Genomic DNA, 22,209 nt, shown 5'->3' on the forward strand with positions numbered 1-22,209 from the left:
CACCCTCTACCATGTTAGGACACAAGAATGCTGTTGCCTACAAGCCAGGAATAAAACACTACATCTGCTAGCACCTTGGGTCTTGGGCTTGAAAGTCAATAGAATTGTGAGAAATATTTGCTCTTTAAGCTACCCAGTCCACAGTATTTAGTTATAGCAACCGAAAATGACTCAGAGAGCCTAGATAATTTTTGGCAGGACCAAAGAATCCCCAAAGTATTACTCTGTTTTGCTTTCTTTTCCGAGACAGGGTCTCACTCTGTAACCCTGTCTGGCCTGGAACTTGCCTCTGCCTCCAGAGTACTGGGATTAAAGGCCATATACAGCATCAAGTTTGGGAGTGATGCTCCCTGACGTGGCTTCATTTCTCGTGAGCAGAGAGAAAGCATGAGGGTACTGGTGCTAAGTCTAGAGCTGTGTTTTCCTGTTCTCTTCTGTCTGGATCTGTGCTTTTTAATTCTTGCCACACATTTCAATAAGCAGTATTTGTCAATATTTATGTTCCAGAAGCCAATCTTCTGGGAAATTGATGTGCTGACTGGAAATGAGGAAATGTTAAAACCAATATAAAAATAGTCCTCAAGGCAAAATGTCAAAGTGGAGAAGGAGTTTGCAGTTTGTGGTCCTCTCATTTCATAAGCTTGTATGAAGGACAGATCCACTATACAGGCTGCATGCGGACAGTATTTTGTCCACTGACTTGTGCTTGTCTGTGGTATAACGTTCTGTTACAGATTGCTTGCTATCAGTAGGAGATCCTTGACTTTCTTAACCTTGGCTCTGTTGTTACAGAAAAGATTTATGAGGTATCCTCATGTTCCCACTACCTTGTTGGAGTCTTGTCCAGCAGCCTCCTTGTTCCCACCCTTGACTTCCTCATTCTTATCTACCAGAGTCAAGTAATCTGAGCCAGAGGAAAAACAATGAATACTATGCCTTGCATGCCTTGGTAGAGATCATGTGCTATTTTAGGGATCTTAGAATTGGAGGTTCTTTTTGTTTGTGCTGTACCCGGGGACTCTCTAGGGAATTCCTTTTGACCCTTTGGTCAGTACCTTAGAAAACATAAGGATGTTTCCGTGTAGCTGTGGATGACAGGAAAGTAATGAGGCTGTGACACCGGCACTCTCTTCCCCCCTCCTCCATCCTGTGTCTTTCTCTTTTGGTACTATTTCAAAACCCAGTGTGGCCTTTGGAACTATGTCCTGAGTTGAGTGTCTGCCTCCATGTATTCCAGGGTATAAGTACAACTGAGCAGAGGATGTGCTGATGAGAAGGGGCCAGGGCTAAGTCCAAGCAAGCAAGTATCCAGATCTTCATTGTTTCTTACATGCTAAGGCCCAAGCTTCAGCTCGTGATTCCTGAGAAATGAGCAGAGTAGTTCTTTGGCTCACAACCATCTGTAATGGAATCCGATGCACTCTTCTGGTGTGTCAGAAGACAGCTACAGTGTACTCATATAAATAAAAATAAATAAGTCTTTTTAAAGATGTTGCACAGTGCAAACAAATAGCTTTATTCTATATGAGCAATCATTTGTATTTAAGTATCATGACCATTTGCCAATAAGTCCACTATTATACTAATCACGATCTGGTAACATGTTCAAGCATTTTCTTTCTTGTTATTGAAAAATTCTAATCATCTAATGATGTGTACAGTGCCTTTAGAAACCCAGAAATCAGTCCAGTATGGATTCTTGGTATTATTTTTTTCCCTTTCTTGTCTCTTTCTTCCCTCCTTTCTTTTTTTTTTTTAAAGATTTATTTCTTTATTTTATGTGAGCATACTGTCCTGTTGCTGTCTGCAGACACACCAGAAGAGGGCATCGGATCCCATTACAGATGGTTGTAAGCCACCATGTGGTTGCTAGGAATTGAACTCAGGACTTCTGGAAGAGCAGTCAGTGCTCTTAACCATTAAGCCATCTTTCCAGTCCCATTTGTTCTTTTCAAGAGCTACATGCCTTTCTGGCTGTTCTAGAACTCACTCTCTGTAGACCAGACTGACCTCAAACTCAGAGATCTACCTGTTGGTGCCTCCTGAGTACTGGGATTACAGGCTACCACTACTCCTGGTTCTGGTTTGGGTTTTTAAGGGAAAATGGTATTAGGCTCACTTCCTATGACTTATGTCATGAGGAACAAGTGAACAAGTTAGGGAATTTATCTAGAACAGTATTCTTTGACATTGCCCAGACACTGGAAAGTCCACACTAGCAGTGGTGAGGAGTGTTAGGTACCAGGAGCATAGCCGTGGTCTGGAGGCTGAAGTGGGCATGGCGAGTGAGGAGGAAGTAGAACGTAGTACTCACCTAAACAAGTATGTTGTGGCTGGATTTAGCCATCATAATTGCCTAGCTTTTAGGTAATCCTTGGTGTCTAGGAACTAGAAGAAATCCTGGCTTGATCTTCTGGATACTGGACAGTGTCCCTCTTTCAACAGATGGCCCATCCTTTAAATAAGACATCTCCAAAATGCAAGCCAAATGTTCCCCCTGGAGACCTTACACCACACTTTATGTGTGATGGTTGGGATGCCTGAAAACTTGTCTAAGCATGGTGGCCAGGTAATGAGAAATGATAAGTCAGTGTTCATCTTTGCCAGTAGTTGGAAACCTATCTCACACTCAGGCTAAGGTTTCATTGTCTTGTACTGATCAGGCATGGGTCACATGGGTCAGGCATGTTCTTGTCCCCAGCTACCATCTTTTCCTGCTAAGTAGCCCTTCTTCCTCCTTGAAGAAGTGGGTTACAAGGAAAGAGACATGAAATGGTGGCCACTTGAGCTCCTGCTGCTGGCCCAGTGCTTTTCTTGGTCTTCATGTGGCTGGAATACTGTGTGACAGCCTGGACTTGCCACATAGCAGGATGGTTGGAGCTTCCAGATACCTCTGTGTACACTGTTCCCTGTGCTTCCAGCTGTAGACACCATCACTGAACCTGCTCTAGTTTGCAGCAAGTGAACACGAAGAACTTCACTGGGTCTATGATTGAGCCTATAGCTTATCTACTCATTTTCACATGTTCATTGCATATACGTCTCAAAATTTAGCAACTCAAAAAATTAGTGAATGGCCTTCACTAATACACTTCTGGATACACTGTCCAGTATCCAGAAGATTAGTGAATGGTGTGGTGGTGCATGTCCTTAATCTCAGCACTCAGGAGGCAGAGGCAGGCAGACCTATGAGTTTGAGGCCATCCTGGTCTATAGAGTGAGTTCCAGGACAGCTACAGCTACATCATAATAAAGAGACCCTATCGCAAAAAAAAAAAAATTTTTTTTGTTGTATACCACATAGTCCTGATAGCTTTTCCTCCACTCTGAGGAAGGCTGGTAACATTGCCTTCTGCACGTGGTGACATCAGCCTATAATATACTATAGCTAAAATTCATCTGGAAAAAAAATATGCTGCACTGGAACTCAGTATGTAGCCCAGGCTGACTTTGAACTTGAAGCAATCCTCCTACTTCAACCTTCTAAGTGATAAAATTATAGGAGTGAGCCTCCATACTCTGCTAAGTATGTGTACCTAAGGAAGAATAGGAATACCTGGATTCTGGGATAGATATATATCTCCTTGACTTCCATTGCCATCTGTTTTCTTACTTGAGCTCAGAGCACGTAGGAAGAGCCCAGAGGACAATAGAATGCTGTGAGGGTGTTGGGCTAAAAGAAGCCATAGAGGAAGAGATAATCAACATAAAAGCAGTGGGAATACTAAAAGGAGGTACTCTATCAGTCAGAGTGTGCTAGAACTAGGTAGTCCCTGAGCACAGGAGTCCGTGAGCACAGGAGCTAAGTTGAGCACGTTTATTGTCTTCTGGGTTGTAGTGTGCAGTGCCAGGCAAGAGTTGGGCTCTGCCCACTCTTGGCAGTTGTTACTCAGGGACCCAAGCTGACAGAAGCTACGTCTCCCTGTTGACTGCCTGCCGTATTATAAGTAGCTTGGTGAATCATACACTGACTGACTCTTGAAGTCTGCTTGGATATGACAGTGGACTCAACAATGAGTATTTCAAACCTACTCTTAATTTCAAGAGGAATACACAAGTTCAGTACTACTCTGTACTGGAAAACCGGGAATAACTGAGTGATGGCACTCAGGACTTACCACTAGAGAAGTAGTGAAAGAAAAGATAGAAAATCCATCTAAAGAAAGACTTGTGCCTGCATACTGAAAGCAAGGGAAAACTGACAGGATGACACACCTATGCACACCCTGAAAACACTTCTGAACTCTTTTTGGTTTTTTTCAAGACAGGGTTTCTCTGTGTACCCCTGGCTGTCCTGGAACTCATTCTGTAGACCAGGCTGGCCTCGAACTCAGAAATCCGCCTGCCTCTGCCTTCCAAGTGCTGGGATTAAAGGCATGCGCCACCACCGCCCGGCACTTCTGAACTCTTAATGGTGAAAAGAAAAGCCTTTCAAGGTTCAAACAAGATGAACAAATTATTTACAAAGACAAAAGAATTAAATTGACCCACATTGCCTGTTTATAGTACCTGTAAGCTAGCAGATGGTGGAATTTCTTCTGTAAATCACTATGGGTTAAAGTAATTTTTTTTTAAAAAATCTTGTATTCAGAGAAAGGGCTTTGAGCTGTGTGAGGATTCAGTGTGTGCTTTACTCCTCCCCCACTGGCTTTGTCTTTTCAGTGCCTAGATGCTTTGATCTTGCTGTTGAGGTGCATGTGCATGGGGGGGGGGGCTAGGTAGGTGTGTGTGTGTGTGTGTGTGTGTGTGTGTGTACATATGGGAGGGTACATATGTAGGGGTACATGTGTCTGTGGGTACATGGGGGGGTATATCTGGAGGGGTACATCTGGAGGGGTACATGTGGCAGCCAGAGGTTGATGCCAGATAATTTCTTCACTCACTTCCTCACCTCATTTTTGAGACAGGCTCTTACTGACCATGGAGCTCACTTTTTGACTAGGAAGCCCCAGGAGACCTTCTGTCTCTACTTCCCTGGAGATGAGACTCCTGCTGTGTACATTCTTGCCTGGCTTTTTACATGAGCGCTAGGAACTTGAATGCAGGTCCTCATGCTTGCATGACATGCCCTTTACCATTCCCCTAAGCCGTCTGTTCTTCTGAAACAGCAGCATCTCTGCTCGCTGTCTTCTCCTTCCTGAAAGTCTGCATCTAAGTCCACCGTCTTCCTTGTCACATCACAGTCTACTGCCTGGCACTTTGTCCAGTTTTTCATTATGAAAACTTGCAGCCTGCATCAAGGCAGAGAGATGTTGAGCCCATGCATCTCACTGTTATGTACTTCATTCTGATGTAGCCTCCTAAGCTTCCAGGTGTCAACAGCATGTCATTCACTGCAGTTTACTTTTTATTTTTATTTATTTATTTATTTATTTATTTATTTTTCCTTGTACATTTTTAAAACAGTGTCTTATGTAGCCTAGGCTGGCCTCAAACTCACTATGTAACAGAGAATGATCATAAAATTTTGATCTTCCTGCCTCTACCTCCTAAGTGTCAAATATAGCATTAACCACCACACCTGGTACAAGTTTTTTTTCATTCAGGTAAAATTTAGAAACAACAAAATCTTAAATCTGAAGTTTGTATTTGCTACAATTTGACAGACACATGTATAACCCAAACCCTCCTCTTCATGTAGACATCATCATTACCCTCTGTCCTGACGCCTGTCCCCAAGAGACGACCACCGAGCCGTGCGGTGGTAGCTCATGCCTTTAATCCCAGCACTTGGGAGGCAGAGGCAGGCAGATTTCTGAGTTTGAGGACAGCCTGGTCTACAGAGTGAGTTCCAGGACAGCCAGGGATACACAGAGAAACCCTGTCTCGAAAAACAGAGAGAGAGAGAGAGAGAGAGAGAGAGAGAAACCACTGTTCTGTTTCTTCTCACAATCTGTTAGTGTATTAGAGTCGCACTCTGTGTCCTAGTGACCTTCACTAGGCAAGCTTTAATATTCACTCTTGTTGCATATGTCAGGAGTCATTAGCCGCTGCTGCTGAATGATTTCTCCCATTGCTTGTTGTTAATAAAGCTGTGGCATATAATTTTATAAACATCTACTTACAGATCTATGCTTTCATTTGGAGGCCATGGGGCTGAAGAATTGCTTTGATCATAGGCTAGCAGTGTGTTTTATAAGAAACGCACTGCCGGGGAGTGGTGGCTCATGCCTTTAATCCCAGCACTTGGGAGGCAGAGGCAGGCGGATTTCTGAGTTCGAGGACAGTCAGGGCTACACAGAGAAACCCTGTCTCAACCCCCCCTCAAAAAAAAAAGAAAGAAAAGAAACGCACCTACCTTTCCCCAAATAGCTGTCATTCCAGGCTTTTATGCTGCAGCTGTTCCATATCCTCACAGCATTTGGTGATCTCAGTTTTATTATTTGACATCTTAAAGGACACATATTACCGTTCTCCAAATGGAAACTATGCACACACATGCATGCATATGTGCACATGTAAAGAGATATAGAAATTAATTGACATAATTATCGAGGCTGAGAAATCCCATAGTCTTATATCTGCAAACTGGAAATCAGAATAGCCAATGGTGTTTCCAGGAAGCACTGTAGCATCCATCTCAGTCTAAAGTAGAAGTCCAGTGTCCTGTCGTGCCCAGCCACATGGAGAATGGAAACCTCACCTTTTTCCCCTTTGTGTTGTATTCAGGCCTTCAACTGACTGTATGAGACCCACTACACTGGGGAGAGCAGTCTGCTCTGTAAACCCTACCCAGTTTTCCAGAAACACCCAAGAGTAATATTTAGATAAATATCTGGGGACCCCATCAGCCATTTATGTTGACACTCAGTATCCACACGCACACAAACGTACATGAGCGGATTAGTCCTGAGCTCTAGAAGAAAAGTGCAGAGACCAAGTGCAGAGGAGACTTGATGAAAGAAAAGAGAATTAGAAGTCTGGGGTCTTTGTATGCCCAGAATGTTCTTCAGGGGGCATAACTCAGACTTCAGTTCATCAGTTGATATATTGTGCATTGGGTTTTTGAGAGGGAGAGGATGTAGAGAGAAAATAGATGTGTCTTTGTGCTTGAAGAAAGTGAAAGCTATATAGAAATGTTTGGAGCATTCCCTGTAGTACCTTTGCCCCCTGTTTGTGGTAAATCCCATTTAGTCAGTTCATGTAGCTAAGTCCTATTTTATTGCCAATAAGCATCACAGGATGAGGCAGGAAATTGGCATCTGGGAACGGGCTGGCGTAAGAGAACTGGGGTGGTGCCCTCGGTGCTCCCAGCTGAGAGGTGCCGCATATTACTCTTTCTACAGATAAGAGGCCCCTGCAGGGTGTGCAGCTCCCTTCACTCTGGTGCTTCTTTTGATTCCTGCACCTTTAGGTGATCCCAGAGACAGGCAGAACTGGGGCAGCCATTAAAATAGCGCATCAGCATCAGGAGGGTGGGGAGAGAAACTGGAGCAACAAGAAGCCAGCTCTTGGTCCTGCCCAGGAAATCAGGTCTTAAAGGAGAAGGTTTCTGTTTGGGAAAATGAGAAGTACGTCTATGCCCAGAGTGTGGAGACTCTTAACTTAGATTGCAGAATATATGGGATTCCCGGGAGCACTCTGAAGTGATCATCCCCATCTTTCATCAGACTGTAAAACCTGCTTACCTTGCCCCATGAAGATGCTTTTTAATTCATATGACTCAGTAAGCTTTCTTGTAATTCTTGGTTTGCCTGCTAGGGGTCCTCACCTAACATTGTGAATGGGCTCCCTTGGCTTAGCACAATGTAGAATTACCTGCATGCCAAAGAATTCCCACTTAAACAGCATATTTGTAGAAAGGAGACTGCTGGGCTCTGGAGGAGCAGTGCTCTTTGTTTTTCTGGCTTAGAAATTAGAAAAGAGGGCTGGTAAGATGGCTCAGCAGTTAAGAGCACTGACTGCTCTTCTGAAGGTCCTGAGTTCAAATCCCAGCAACCACATGGTGACTCACAACCATCTATAATGAGATCTGACGCCCTCTTCTGGAGTGTCTGAAGACAGCTACAGTGTATTTACATATAATAAATAAATAAATCTTACCTGGGCAGTAGTGGCACATGCCTTTTTTAAAAAAAAAAAAAGAAAAAAGAAATTAAAAAAGAAAGGAAGAGATTGGGTCTTTTGTTCTCTGTTGACTACCCCCCCCTTTTTAGATTTATTTATTTTATGTACACTGTTATTCTCTTCGGACACCCCAGAAGAGGGCTGATCCCATTACAGATGGCTGTGAACCACCATGTGGGTACTGGGAATTGAACTCAGGACCTGTAAAGAACAGCCAGTGCTCTTAATGACGGCTGAGCCATCTCTCCAGCTCCTTTTGGTTACTCTTGATTGAATCTTGTAGCAGCACTTGCATGATAGAGCCACCAAACACAGAACCAGGCCAGAGCACGTTAATGCACTCCTTCTTCATTTGAGACATTAACAGAACAGGTCAGGGGACTGGCTCCGTAAGCCACCACCTCTGCCTTAGTGTGCTGACAGGAGACAGGTTGCTTAGCCAGCAAGCTATAACTAGTGGCAGTCACAATTGTTGAGGACAGGACTGGGAGAAGTTCTGGGAGCACAGGCTGCCCCCACCTCCAGAATGGGAGAACATCTTAAAGTGACCACCTGTGATTTTTCTCTTGAAGGAGAATAAAGCTGCTTTTTTCCACTCTCAGCAGTGCTAAGACTCTGAGGAGGTATGAGAACGTCATGGCCTGGCCACCCCTCTAGACCTCTGGTTTGCAAGGCTGAGTTCATTCAGTACAGACTTCCTTCCAAAATGGGATAAAGATTTTCAAGAACTTTTAACCTTCAGATAGTTCATAAATATCAGTATTTGTCATTCCGTAGGGCTGTTGGTGCTGAATCAAGACTGGAAAAGATTGGGGCAGTAAAGAGGTAGAATCCGTCTTGCTCGTCGGATGACCTTTCGGGAAAGAAGGTGGGGACATTAGCCTTTCCCCCTTAGTGCTCCATTTTTTTTTTCTGTCCTTCTTACTTTTTGCCTTTATTTTTGTTAGAAAGGTAATAAACTCAGCATCTTGTAACCAGTGCCGTGGGCTCCATGCCAAGAGGACTATGCTGCATTCTGGATTCTGATCTTCTATATTAACAAAATTCCTAGAAAAAAGTATCATCCACATTTAGGGATTATCTAGAACCATGGGTGTGAGCAATGCAGAAAATCTGACGTGACCTGAAGACCTGTGTCTGTGTTGTGCTTGCTGCTGACCCCTTTCCTGTGCTTGTAGCCAGAGGGCACAGCATGCTGGCTGGAGGTCAGCTCTGTCTCTTTCTGGTACAGTTAATGTTGAACAAGTTACTTGAGCTTTTCACTGTTTCTGTAAAATAGAGTTAATATAGTACCTGCCTACTGCTAGTTCTTACACTGTGTTGTAAAAAAGAAGCCATGGAAAACATAGTAGCTGTCTATAGAAATGACTCAGTAAGTGTAAAATACTATTTACCCACTATCGTATTGCAAGTGGAGACCTGTTTCCACATTGGCAGTTTGGAAAGTGCCAGTGTCCTCCTTGGTCTGAGTTCATCTCCTAAGTCCTCGGTCCTTCCTCTGCCCCTCGCTCTTCCTCCTCGCTCACTGCTCTAGGCCTCATGATGATGTCATCTCATTCAGTCTTTGCAAGCAGGAAATGAATTCCTCCATTTTTTTTTCCAGTAATAATACTGAGAGCCAGGGAGGGATATATTATTAGCCAAGGTCTCAGAGCTACAAAACCCCATTATGTTGTCCTTCTCTGCTTATATAAGAGTGGTTCCTAATGACTTTGTGAGCCATGTAACTTAAGTTAAAACAAAAGCACTGGGAGCCATGGACCCTGCTTCAGTTAAATCATGGCTCTTCCTGCCACACTGCACTTAATCTACCAGAAGCATTATTTCCCAACTTACATCTTTCTCTGAATCTCATGGCCAACTTTTTCTTCCTTGATGGAATGTACTTTAGACTGAGACCTAAGAGGAGCCGCCTGCTCCTTCTTCAGTATAATGAAGAGATTATTCTAAACCCAAGGGTCTCAGACTTTTGTCCCCTAGTATATAAATGTCTAGTGACATTTAGATCTTGCTGAGTGGCCGGATTACCAGTGTCTCAGTGGTAATTTGACCCTTTCTTCACTGGAACACAGGACTGTTGTTGTTGTAACCTTTCAGGAAATGCTAGGGAAATGCACAGCGTGGGAAGTATAGGCTTGTTCTGGTAACAGATGACTTGAATACCTCTGTGTGTGTGTCCAGGCTAGGACTGGAGGACCTGTGTGGTCCTTCCATGCCACTGTGGCCCCAGCCCTCAGCCTACACACAGGTGCTAACCTAGGGAGTATAGCAAACAGGTCTTCTCGAAGCCATTTAAATTCTTAAGAAACCTTGCTCCTTTGAGTTGGAAACCACAGAAAATCTTTTTTAAACATACAAGGACTTAGGTTAAAAATGAAGAATGTCTTTATTCTGAGACTCAGATGTGTTCCTCATCTCTCCACTGCACATGACACTGCACATTTCTAAGTTGGCTTTAAAAAGTAAGTAACCTGGTTCTACCAGGAAACGGGACAGCACACCCCGTTCTTTCGGTCTTCTGGATTTTATGGACTTATAACCACGCAGAGGTCAGGTATTGGTACAATTTCTAAGGCCTTAGGTGAGATGTGGGTGATGAGAATTTTTAAGGAAATAGGCAGAGGGTGGGGAGGGGATAAGAGTTATGCTATGTAATCCACTTCAACTGTTGTTAGATGAGCACCAAGTCTTCTGTTTGGTCTTGTAGCCAGCATTGATACTGGCTATGGTAGCACATGTCTTTAATCCCAGCACTCAGTGGCAGAAGTGAGCAGATCTCCATATCTCTGTGAGTTTGAAGTTACCCTGGTATACATAGCAAGTTCCAGGACAGCCAGGACTACACAGAGAGTCTTCCTCCTCCTCCTCCTTCTTCTTCTTAGCATTATCATTGAGAAAACGATTTGAAGAATCCAAGTAGATACCCTGTGTGACTTGCTTCCTGTCTATGTGCCATTTTACCCCAAGTCAGAGCTCTCCATACAGGTCAGCAAGGCATCATGTGAGGGACACTGGAGAGGGTGTCAACTCCTGTCTTCAGATTCACTACTGCATATTTGAATGTTTGGCCTTTTGTCTCTTTCTTTAAAAAATGTTGCAGGATAGGCAGAGGCAGGCAGATCTGTGAGTTCAAGCCCAGCCTAGTCTACATAGCAAGTTCCAGATGAGCCAGGACTACACAGTGAGACCCTGCCCCAAAAAAGGAGAGGGAAGGGAGTGGGCTGAGTAGAGAGATGCCTCAGTGGTTTCATAGCACTAGCTGCTCTTGCAGAGGATCCAGGTATAATTCCCAGAACCCATATGGTACAGATGGCTCACAACCATCTGTAACTCCAGTTCCGGGGAATCTAATGCCCCCTTCTAACTAACATGAGAACCAGGCATATATATGGCACACACACTATGAAAATTCTAACTGAAAACAAATAGCGTGAAATCTCTACACTAGTAGTTAGATGCATTATGTTATGGTAGCACATCCAGGCCAGGTAGATAAGAGTCATTGTCACCAAAGAAAGAAACTGTGATAAACAAAAACGGATGCAGACAAATCAATAACTTTTTAAAGTTGTTGGATCTGTGATAGAATTTACAGGCAAATTCTTTGAAACTGTTCAATAATACAAAATGGAAAAGATTGAAATAGTAATTCATCTGTCTTATCAATTATCACTGGGCATGCTCCTCAGTACATTAACCTGCTGGGGCAGGAGGCACTGTGTGTGTGTGCATGTGTTAGCTTTTCACCAGACAGTGGTGGCCCTAGCCTTTAATCCCCATCACATAGGAGACAGTGCCAAGTAGATCTCTGTGAGTTCAAGACCAGCCTGGTCTATAAAATGAGTTCAGGGACAGCCAGGGCTGTTATACAGAGAAACCCTGTCTTGAAAAACACAAAAACAAAAAAGGAAGTTAGCTGTACTTAATTAGAATTCAACTCAGAAGATCCTCAGCTGGAACTCACCAGTCTGTTACTACACTGAGGAAACCCTGTGGTGTGTAACAAGCCAGATTGCCCTGGGAATAAGATGGCAGATTGTGGTGGCCTGTGTTCACCCAGCATTGGAGACAGCTGCTTTACTTAGCGGCATTTAGGAGCCCTCTGGAAATCCCCCCACCCCACCCTCCCCTCCCTCTGCTCACTATATATTTCTTAAAGGATATAGCTGGCTTAGCTTCAAAGGACACAAAGGATGCTACGCAAGTAGGTGGGTGAGGGATAGAGGTGCAGATGTCAGTAATGACTCCTCCCTTGGGAGGGACCGAAAGGTATTAAGCTTTGAGACTTAAATATTATTCAGCTGCCTTGGCTTGCTGCTTCCCTAGTCTTGTCTACTAGACCCCATTGAAAGTCAAGTCAGCAACTCTGTTAAATGGTGTGTGGCAGAGTGCCCTCTTGAAAGCTGACGGCTGTGGAGAAAGGTAAAGTCTCAATGAGTGAAGGACAAATTGATCTCTGCTCTGTCTACATTGCCACTGTCCCAAGCACTGATCCCACATAGCATCTTGGTTGAGCTGACTGTGGATATATCGCTGGGTTTGGAGAAGATAGTTCATGCTGTTTCCTCTCTTTTAGGTTTCAAGTGCCCCATTTGTTCCAAGTCTGTGGCTTCCGATGAAATGGAAATGCACTTTATAATGTGTCTGAGCAAACCTCGCCTGTCCTACAATGGTAAGGGCTGTCTGTCTTGTCTGCTTCCTGGGGTCAAGATGGGTTGGGCAGGTGGGGGCATAGCCTTTAGGCAAGGGAGCTCTGTACTGTTTTCTTTTGTCAGCACTGTGAGTGTGCTGGTGAGGAACCTTCTGTTCTTGAGAGCCTTGGTTGTTAAGTTGTGTGGGGTAGCTAAGGAGAAGCTGAAGAAGGCGAGTCCTGGGCCAGGGCTGCTGTGCTGAGAAGGCTCTATGCCCTCAGTGACTTTTTGTTGGGAAACATGGCCATTCTTTCCCCTATTCATGCCCCTGACCATGGTAAGTTCCAAGACAAATGAACTCACTCTATGAGCCATCAAGAGGAGCCTAGACAGAATATCATCTCTCTATGGGTAAGAAAAACCATGGTGGTGGTAGTGCCCGCAGGTAACTGAGGGTCTGGTCATTTCTGGTTTACTTTGCAGGTCAGGTGAACATACCTGGTTAAGCAGTAAGTACCCACGTGACAGCAGTTAGAGGGAATAAACCCAATCTGTACGTTACTTTGGAGACTAGTGCTAAGAGGGTCTTCATATTCTGCCCTGACTTCCTACTTAGAAGCTGTGTTAGAATTGAGTGTTCAGTGGTAGAACACGCCTTTAATCCCAGCACTCAGGAGGCAGAGGCAGGTGGATGGATCTCTGTGAGTTCGAGGACAGCCTGGAATACAGAGTGAGTTCCAGGACAGCCAAGGATGCACAGAGAAACTTTGTCTTGGAAAAAAAGAGGAGGAAGAGGAAGAAGAAAAAAAATTTGAGTATGAATCTAGCAGAAATGTGGTCATTGCATCTGGGAAATCCTGTGACACTTGTCACTCTAGCATGTGTTTGAGGGGATAAAGCTGAGTGCCAGATCTGTCTGGTATGATGTAGGTAAGTTTCTGGAGTACAGATGATCAGAGGACAATCTTCCTCTACTTCTCACTCACTATAACTTAGACAAATTGTTTAGCCTAGTACAGCGTCAGTTTTCTGGCCCATAAAATGAGGATAGCAATCTTTGCACACAAAACCCTCTAGCACAGAGCTACCACTTGGTAGTATTTAGGAAATTACAGCTGCTGTGGAAAAAGCAAGGCTCCCAGAGCATAGTCCGACTTGATGCTGCCATTCCTCTGCTTTCCACTCCTCCATGTTTGTCTGCTCTCCTGACCATGATTGCCAGGGAACTGTGATCTCTGCAAAGTCAACAGTGGTTCAGAAGGATGCCCACACCACCAGTAAGCAGGCCCACCTTCTCAGGTTAAAGGTAGAGCAGGTAGTAGGAAAGTGTGGTTGCTCAGAGAGTCTAAGGATGCTCTTCTGCCCCTAGAGGCGTCTTTAATCACAGCATCAGCCCAGGGAGGGCTCACGACTCCCAGGCAACCTTGAAAAATAAATCAGACAAGTCTAACCTGCTTGATTCTCTTAAAAAACATCCTACCACATTTTGAGTAGATCTGACATGAAATTCTTATGGCCAGAGATATTTTAGATTTGAAGTTTTTCAAGTCTTTGAACATTTGTATAGGTATAAACAGTCAAACATCTCTAATGTGAAAAATCTAGACTCTAAAATGTTTTGAGTATCATGTCCCTAGTCAAAAATGTCAAGGGCTAGCTATGTGACTCAGTGGTGGAATGCTTGCTTAGCGTGCACAAGGCCCTGGGTTCCATTCCAGCCCCTCCCATCCCTTTTAGACTTGGGATACTAGAGTAGAATCCAGGGCCTTGTAAAATATAATATAAAATAAAATAATAGTTTATAGAGTTTAGATCTTTCCGACAAGATTTGTGTTCTTATGTCTCTTACTTGCCTGGACAAAGGATCCCAGTTGCACGAGGGCATGTGTCTATCTTGATTCGTGGGTGGTGTCCTGAAGACCTCTGCATGTGCCAGGGGCCAGGGCAGGCCATGGCTCTGTCTTCTCTCCCAGTGATCCCCTTTCTTCCCCAGCAGACAGTCTTTCCTTTTTCCCTGTGACTGCCATCCTGGGTCTGTTGTCCCTGCTTCAGCCTTTCCCTGCTCAAGCTGAGCCATGTCCCTGTCTCTGCCTGGGACTGTGGAAGAAGAGGTCCTGTGTCTCTTAGTTTATGGCAGTCATGGCTTTAAGTACTGCATTTCCTTCTGTCCCACATGTGTTGAGACCTTATGAAGACTGTTTTGTCCTGTGGGTTGCTGGCAAGAGCTCTCTGGAGACAGACACTGCCTTTACTGTTGGAGTACAACGAAGCTTCAGAGGGGGCTTGGCCTGAGAGAACTTGGCTTTCAGAGTCACTGGGGAGAACTTTGCAATAATGTCTATGGCAGACAAAGTGCCATCAGGACTACCTGAAGCAAAGTCACTTCATAAGCTAAGTTAGAGTTTCTGCTGCTGTCAGGAGACATCATGGTCACAGCAGCTCCTGTAATGGAAACCATTTATTTGGGGCTGGCTTACAGTTTCTGAGGTTTAGTCCATTATCATCATGGTGGGAAACATGGTGGCACACAGCAAACATGGTGCTGGAGGAGAAGCTAAGAGTTCTACAAGTAGAAGACAGCTGGAAGAGAATAAATCACACTCCCTCCAAAAGGCCATACCTCCTAAGAGTGCCACTTCCTATGGATCTATGATAGCCATTTTTATTCAGACCACCACATTCCACCCCCTTCCCCCTTAAGGCTTGTACCCATATCACGAAGCAATATACATTTAGTCCAACTTTAGTCTATCACAATATCAGCACTGTTTAAAAGCCCAAAGTTTAAAGTCTCTTCTGAGACTCATGCAGTCTCTTTTAACTGTAATCCCCTATAAATCAAAATCAAAAATAGATCCTATATTTTCAATATAAAATGGCATATTACCATTCCAAAAGGGAGCATAGTGAGAAGGACTGGACCAAAGCTAGACTGAAAGCTGGGCAGACTCCAAACTCTGCATCTCCATGTCTGATGTCAAAGCACTCTTGAGATCACCAACTCCTTTCATCTTTGTTGACTGCAGCACACTCCTCTTGGGCTAGTTCCACCCTGTTAGCAGCTTTCCTCAGTAGGTATCTCATGGCTCTGACATCTGCAACATTTGGGGGTCTCTAGAGTAATCCAGGCTTCACCTTCATAGCTTCATTCACACTGTGGCCTCTGGGCCTCCATGCAGGGACACCCCTGACACATGTCTGGCCTCAGTGGCTTTCTTTAGTCACAGAGGGAGATTCCATAACCTCCTTCTTCTGTCCTTGACTCCAAAGCCAGAAACACGTGGCTGAAGTTGCCAGGATCTTCTGCTGCTCTCTGTGACTGGAACATGGCTCCCTCGTTCAATTACATCTTCACCAACTTTCTGTTTTCTGTATTTCCTAAACTGCTTAAGCCTGGCTGTCCTGGAAGCTGTAGATCAGGGCGGCCTTGAATTTAGAGATCTGCCAGGCTCTGCCTTCTGAGTTCTGGGATTAAAGGTGTACACCACCACCACTCCTAGACCTAAACCATTCTTTAGTTGGGTGAGGTCTTACTCTGAGGTCACCACTTCTTTTATTCCATTTAATATCAGGCTTTCCTTTAATCTGTTTATCTCCTTGAACACAGGATTTAGCTCCATTCCATTTCCTGGTGCCCCTTTTCTCCTTGAACTGTGTATTCTGTATTTTTTTTCTTGCTCAGCTTGCTCCTTTTTCATTATAGATCTTCATAACAGTTAACACTAATAACCACATGACAGTCAATACTAGGCTGTATTAGAATTTCCTCTGCTAATGCAACTAATCCAAAACTCTTCTATTTACCCCCAGGCAGACTTTTTAGACAAGGACAGAAAGCAATCCATTCCAAAATATCACGAGAATGGCCTCGAGCCCACACGCTAATTCTTCTCCTGAAACTCTTGAGCCAGGCCCGCACAGTTCAAATCACCCTAGCACCAGTGTCTTCCAGGCTCCAACTAGGATGGCCCACTGAACTCCCCTTAAAGCATTCCATTGCTTTTCTACTCCAGAGTTCCAAAGTCCACGTGCCTCCAAAACAAAAATCTACCAGAAGAGACTAACTCACTTCCTCCAAGGCCACCTCCTAATAGTGCCACTCCCTATGGACCTATAGGGGCCATTCTTATTCACAGCACCACACTTGCTCATGTTGGAAGTGAAGGCAAGAATCTGTAGCTCTTTTCTCGGAGAACCCAGGTCTTCCTTTATATCCTCACCTGAGTTGCTGTCTCTCTCGCCAGCAACCTGGAGAAAGTCCCCTAGAGCAGCGGGTCTCATCCTTCCTAGTGCTGAGACCATTTAATACAGTCCATGTTTGGGTGACCCCAGTCTTAAAATTATCTTTGTTGCTACTTCATGCTCCTAATTTGCTCATATTAATTATAATGCAAATACTAGGTGCGCAAGATGGTCTTAGACAACCCCTGTGAAAGGGTCGTTTGACCCCAAAGGAGTCTCAACCCACAAGGTCGAAGAAGAACAAGGTGGCCATCTAAGGCAGAACCACTATAGCTCTCCCTCTCTCTGTTCCTTGCTCTTTCTTCACCCTTTACATGAAAAGCTGCTCCTCCTTATATGTAAGCCACAGACTTCACCTCTAGCCCTGTGAGTAGAGTTTAGCCTAAGGAGATGAAGAGGCTCCAGAGACTATGTCTGGTTTCTCTGTATACATGGCTAATACAGAAAGGAGGCTGTGGCAGCATGGTGGTATTCCTCTTCCTCCTCCTCTTCTCCTTTTTTCTGAAGACGCTAGAAGTGAGAGGACATTGTATCCTGGAGTCCTTAGGACATGCCTTGAATTCAAATAAAATGTGAATGGGTCCTTACACTAAAACCTCTGGCCGGCATGGTATCATGCTCTGCCTGGCTTCTCATCACTCCAATCTCACAGACTTCACCTTATCTATTTGGAAAAAAATGTGAGCCTAAAAAGATAGCTCAAAAGGCAGGAGTTTGGCTGCTCTTCCAGGGGACGCAGCACCCATGTGCCAGCTCACAGTCATCTCTAACTCTAGTTTCAAGGGATCTAATGCCTTCTGGCTTCCACAAGCACCAGAAACATCTGTGGTACACAGACATACATATGTAAAATATCTATACACTGAATAAATCTTTTTTTTTTTTTTTTTTTTTTTTTTTTTTTTTTTTTGGTTTTTTGAGACAGGGTTTCTCTGTGTAGTCCTGGCTGTCCTAGAACTCACTCTATAGACCAGGCTGGCCTCGAACTCAGAAATCCGCCTGCCTCTGCCTCCCAAGTGCTGTGGTTAAAGGCGTGCGCCACCACCACCCGGCTGAATAAATCTTTAAAATAAAAATTGTAAAAGAAAAATGTGAGGAGATATCTGGCAATAAGCCATGAGCTCTTGGAGTCTTTCTAGGAAGGGGCGATGGGAGGCTCTCTCCAGTGCTGGTGAACTTCTGTTTATCATGGAGAGTGACTGGAGGGCCTGGAAAGTTGGTACAATAGTTAAGAGTAATTTGTTCTTTGCCAAGGCCCTGGTTTAATTCTCAGCACTCACGAGAAGGGTTACCACCTCCTTGGAGAGCAGGTTACATGTAGTACACTGACATACACTTGGGCAAAACACTCATACACACAAATAATAAAATGAATCTTAAAAAAAAAAAAATATTTTAAGTGACTGGAGGGCAGAGCAGCTTGGAGGTGGAGTGCATGCCTGTTTGTGTGAAGCTCCTCTCTCTTTCTAGAAATGGGGAAAGGAGGGGGTGGTGGGGAGCGGGTGGTGGTCTCTGCCCTGGAGACCTCCACATGCACACACATTCACACATTCACCTTCCATGGTTGCTGGCACGAGTGGAAATATGGATAAAATTTATGATGGTTATGTAAGATGAAATTTAGTAGAAAGCTCCAAGTAAGGCAGATAGAAAGTAATTGTTTCCTTAATCTGAGGGTTGGCCCAGTGAGGGGAGCTGATTAGTTTTATTGGCCAGATTATTTTTAAAATTTAGGGAAAGCAAGACCAGTTTTATTGGTCCAGCCAGTGCTCAGAAACAGAACAGACTGAGGCAGCTACAGAGAAGAGAGGAAGGAGGAAGGAGTCCTCTGTGTAAATGCGGTTGGCTTTAACACCTCCCTATAAAATCTTTGGCCATTGCATTGCCTAGCCTCCTGAGATGGAAGTATGACTGACTTTCTCTTAGCAAAAGAGCTCTGTGGCTAGGCGGTGGTGCACACGCCCACCTGGAGGCAGAGGCAGGTAGGTCTCTGAGTTCAAGGCCAGCTTGGTCTACAGAGTCAGTTCCAAGACAACCAGAGCTACACAGAGAAACCCTGTATTGAAAAATAAACAAACAAAAAATAGAAAAGAAGAGCATTCTGATACCATAGAGTTGAATGAAAGCTCAAGGGTATTGTTCCAGGACTTGCCAGGATTCCTCACTGCAGGGATGTTTGGTGAGGCAGGAGTTTCACTATGGCATCCAGGACATGGTGACCAGTACCCTGCTTCAGTAGATTCCCAGGGTTCTGTTCTGGGGTGCAGGCTTTTTGCTTTATGACGCTTCTCCCTCCTTTGCCAAGGAGTATTTATTACTCTGTTCTTCAGAGTTCTAGAAGTGCATTGTGTGAGCTCCTTCCTTCCTGCCTCCCTCTTTCCCTTCCTCCTCTTCTTTTATTGTGACTGCCTGTGATTGTATGTGCTCCTCATGTGTGTGTGCATGTATATGCTCAAGCACATGCCCACATGTGTGTACCGTTGTACACAAGTGGAAGCCAGAAGACAATGTGGGGCAGAATAGGCAGATTCCAGAGATTGGCCCTACAGCAAGTTATGCACTATGCCATCTCGCCAGCCTTACATGCTTTCTTGAAGGGGGTGGGACGTGTGTATATGTGGGCACATGTAGAGAGGCCAGAGGGCAACATCAGATGTCTTCCTCACTTTTCTCCTTTAGTCTTTTTTTAGCCTTATCGTGTGTGTGTGTGTGTGTGTGTGTGTGTGTGTGTGTGTGTGTGTGTGAATGGTTTACCTGCATGTGTATATGTATGTGGTGGTTTGGATTCTAGGAAAGAAAAACAATGGAGGGCTATAGTCTGAAAGTCCATGTCAGGGGTGAGATGCCCCAGAGAATGGGGAAGAAATAGCCAGGATAATCCCAAGTTTTCTTTCCATCTCTGTTGAGGGCTTTATCCTCTGATGTGTTACTGTGAAGAGCATCAGGCTTATCAAAGTTGAAAGCCTGTTCCCTAGCAGTGGACACGCGTCCCTTGGTCCTCCGCATTTTATATTATGTATTATATCTCCTTTCTCTAGTTACCATCTGTCTTACCTTTTGAATATATTCCCAAGTAAAATGCAAATTCCAGTTGTCTTAGTCAATGGTCTCATACTGTGAAGAGACACCAAGACTACTGCAACTCTTGTAAAGGGAAACATTTAATTGGGGGTGACTTTTAGTTTTAGAGATCATTTAGTCCATGGCAGGACGTGGTGCTAGAGAGGTAGCTCATAGTTCTACATCTGGATGGTTAGCAGCAGGAAAAGAGAGACATTGGGCGTTGCTTGAGCATTTAAAACCCCAAAGCCCACTCCCAGTGACACATTTCCTCCAGTAAGGCTATACACCCCTAATCCTTGTCAAGAGCATCACTCCCTAAAGATTAAACATCTTAATAAACTGGGCAGTGGTGGCACACGCCTTTAATCCCAGCACTTGGGAGGCAGAGGCAGGTGGATTTCTGAGTTCAAGGCCAGCCTGGTCTACAGAGTGAGTTCCAGGACAGCAGGGCTACACAGAGAAACCCTGTCTCAAAAAACCAAACAAACAAACAAACAAACAAAAAACTCTAAATATATGAGCCTATGAGAGGCCTGTTCAAACCACCACATCAGTACACTTCTTTCTTGTTTATTTATTAGGTTTTTTTTTTCCAAACAGGGTCTTACTTTGTAGCCCAGGCTGGACTGGAGCTCAGTCTGTAGACCAGGCTGGCCTTGAACTCAGAAATCCACCTGCCTCTGCCTCCCAAGTGCTGGGATTAAAGGCGTGTGCCACCACCAGCCAGCAATAATCTCTCTCTTTTTTTTAATTTATTTATTATATGTAAGTACACTATAGCTGTCTTCAGACACACCAGAAGAGGGCATCCGATCTCATTATGGATGGTTGTGAGCCAACATGTGGTTGCTGGGATTTGAACTCATGATCTTCAGAAGAGCAGTCAGTGTTCTTAACCCGCTGAGCCATCTCTCCAGCCCAATAATCTATATCTTATGAGTACTTAAGATACCAAAATAATCAGGACACAAAGAAGCAGTAGTGGGAAGAGGCCACCAGAACAAAGGCCCCAGTCTTTCACAACCCTTCTCAAGGCCCTAGACAAGGGCAAACCATGTGACTTCTCTGGGCTTTCCTTTCGTCATTCACACATGATACCATGTGCCCTGCTGGCTTGTAAGATCCTTCAGCTCAAAGAAAACCATACACACAGAATCTCATTATGCTCACTGGGTGTTCTGCTGTGGTCAGGGAACTTCATGGTGACTCTGTGTGAGAGCATTACCGTGCCTGCCTGTGTCTTTATTGAAGTTTAATCTAAACTTTGTCTTTTAACAGTCTCTTTATTCTACTGTTTGTACACATTGTCCCTACATCTAGACTAAAGTGAAAGTCCCTACATGTGGAAGTTTCCTTTGGTATGGCCCTGTGGAGTGTCTTATGACATAAACATGCTAATGCCCTGCCCTTGTTAGCATGTGTGCTGTTGCCGCATAGTCAGTGTTGCCTCCAAGTGAGCTCCCCCACTCTACCTCTAGTGCCTCTTAGCTAAGCAAAGGAGACTGGGGTTCTGTGACAGCAACAACATAGATCTGCTCCTGGGGACTTGGTTTCACCCCTGCCTGTGACTCTTTGAGTCTCTGCAATCTGTCTTAGCAGACTTCCTGAAGTTCCCCGCTGTCTGAGGCTGTTTCTTGTGCTGGATTCTCATTTCTCCTACCCCAGCATATGGGTCATGTTATTGTGAAGTTCTCCAAAGCCCTCCTTTTTTTAAACATTCGTTTTTATTATTTATTTCATGTATGTGGGTATACTGTTGCTGTCTTCAAACACCAGAAGAGGGCATCAGATCCCATTACAGATGGTTGTGAGCCACTATGTGGTTGCTGGGAATTGAACTCAGGACCTCTGGAAGAGCAGTCAGAGCTCTTAACTGCTGAGCCATCTCTGCAGCCTTCCAAAGCCTCTCTTGAACAGTCTGAATAAGTACTTTTTCCATGCCCCACATTCCAGGCTTCTAAGTCAGTCAGAAGGCTCTTCTAGTTATTTGCATGTTTCTCTCATTGGTATGTTCCACATATACTGTGTGTTCCAAACATATAGTGGTTTAGGTCTACAAGTAACTCATAGATTTATGTGTGCTCTGTGCCGCCCACCTGCTGGTGATTAACCCTATTGGTATCCCTGTCTCTCTTGCAGATGATGTGCTGACTAAAGATGCGGGTGAGTGTGTGATCTGCCTGGAGGAGCTGCTTCAGGGGGACAC

At 44.5% G+C, this 22,209-nt stretch overlaps 1 protein-coding gene across 1 annotated transcript in view; it reads left to right on the top strand.

The window, feature by feature from the left end:
• Positions 1 to 22,209, top strand: part of Znrf1 (zinc and ring finger 1) — a 163,173-nt gene that overhangs the window by 138,816 nt on the left and 2,148 nt on the right. Inside the window, exon 2 of the mRNA XM_031341467.1 lies at positions 12,644 to 12,739. Within this exon, the coding sequence (XP_031197327.1) occupies positions 12,644 to 12,739 (96 nt within the window). The remainder of the gene's footprint in view (positions 1 to 12,643; positions 12,740 to 22,209) is intronic.

This window comes from Mastomys coucha, unplaced genomic scaffold, assembly GCF_008632895.1.
Source record: "Mastomys coucha isolate ucsf_1 unplaced genomic scaffold, UCSF_Mcou_1 pScaffold22, whole genome shotgun sequence".
NCBI lineage: Eukaryota > Metazoa > Chordata > Mammalia > Rodentia > Muridae > Mastomys > Mastomys coucha.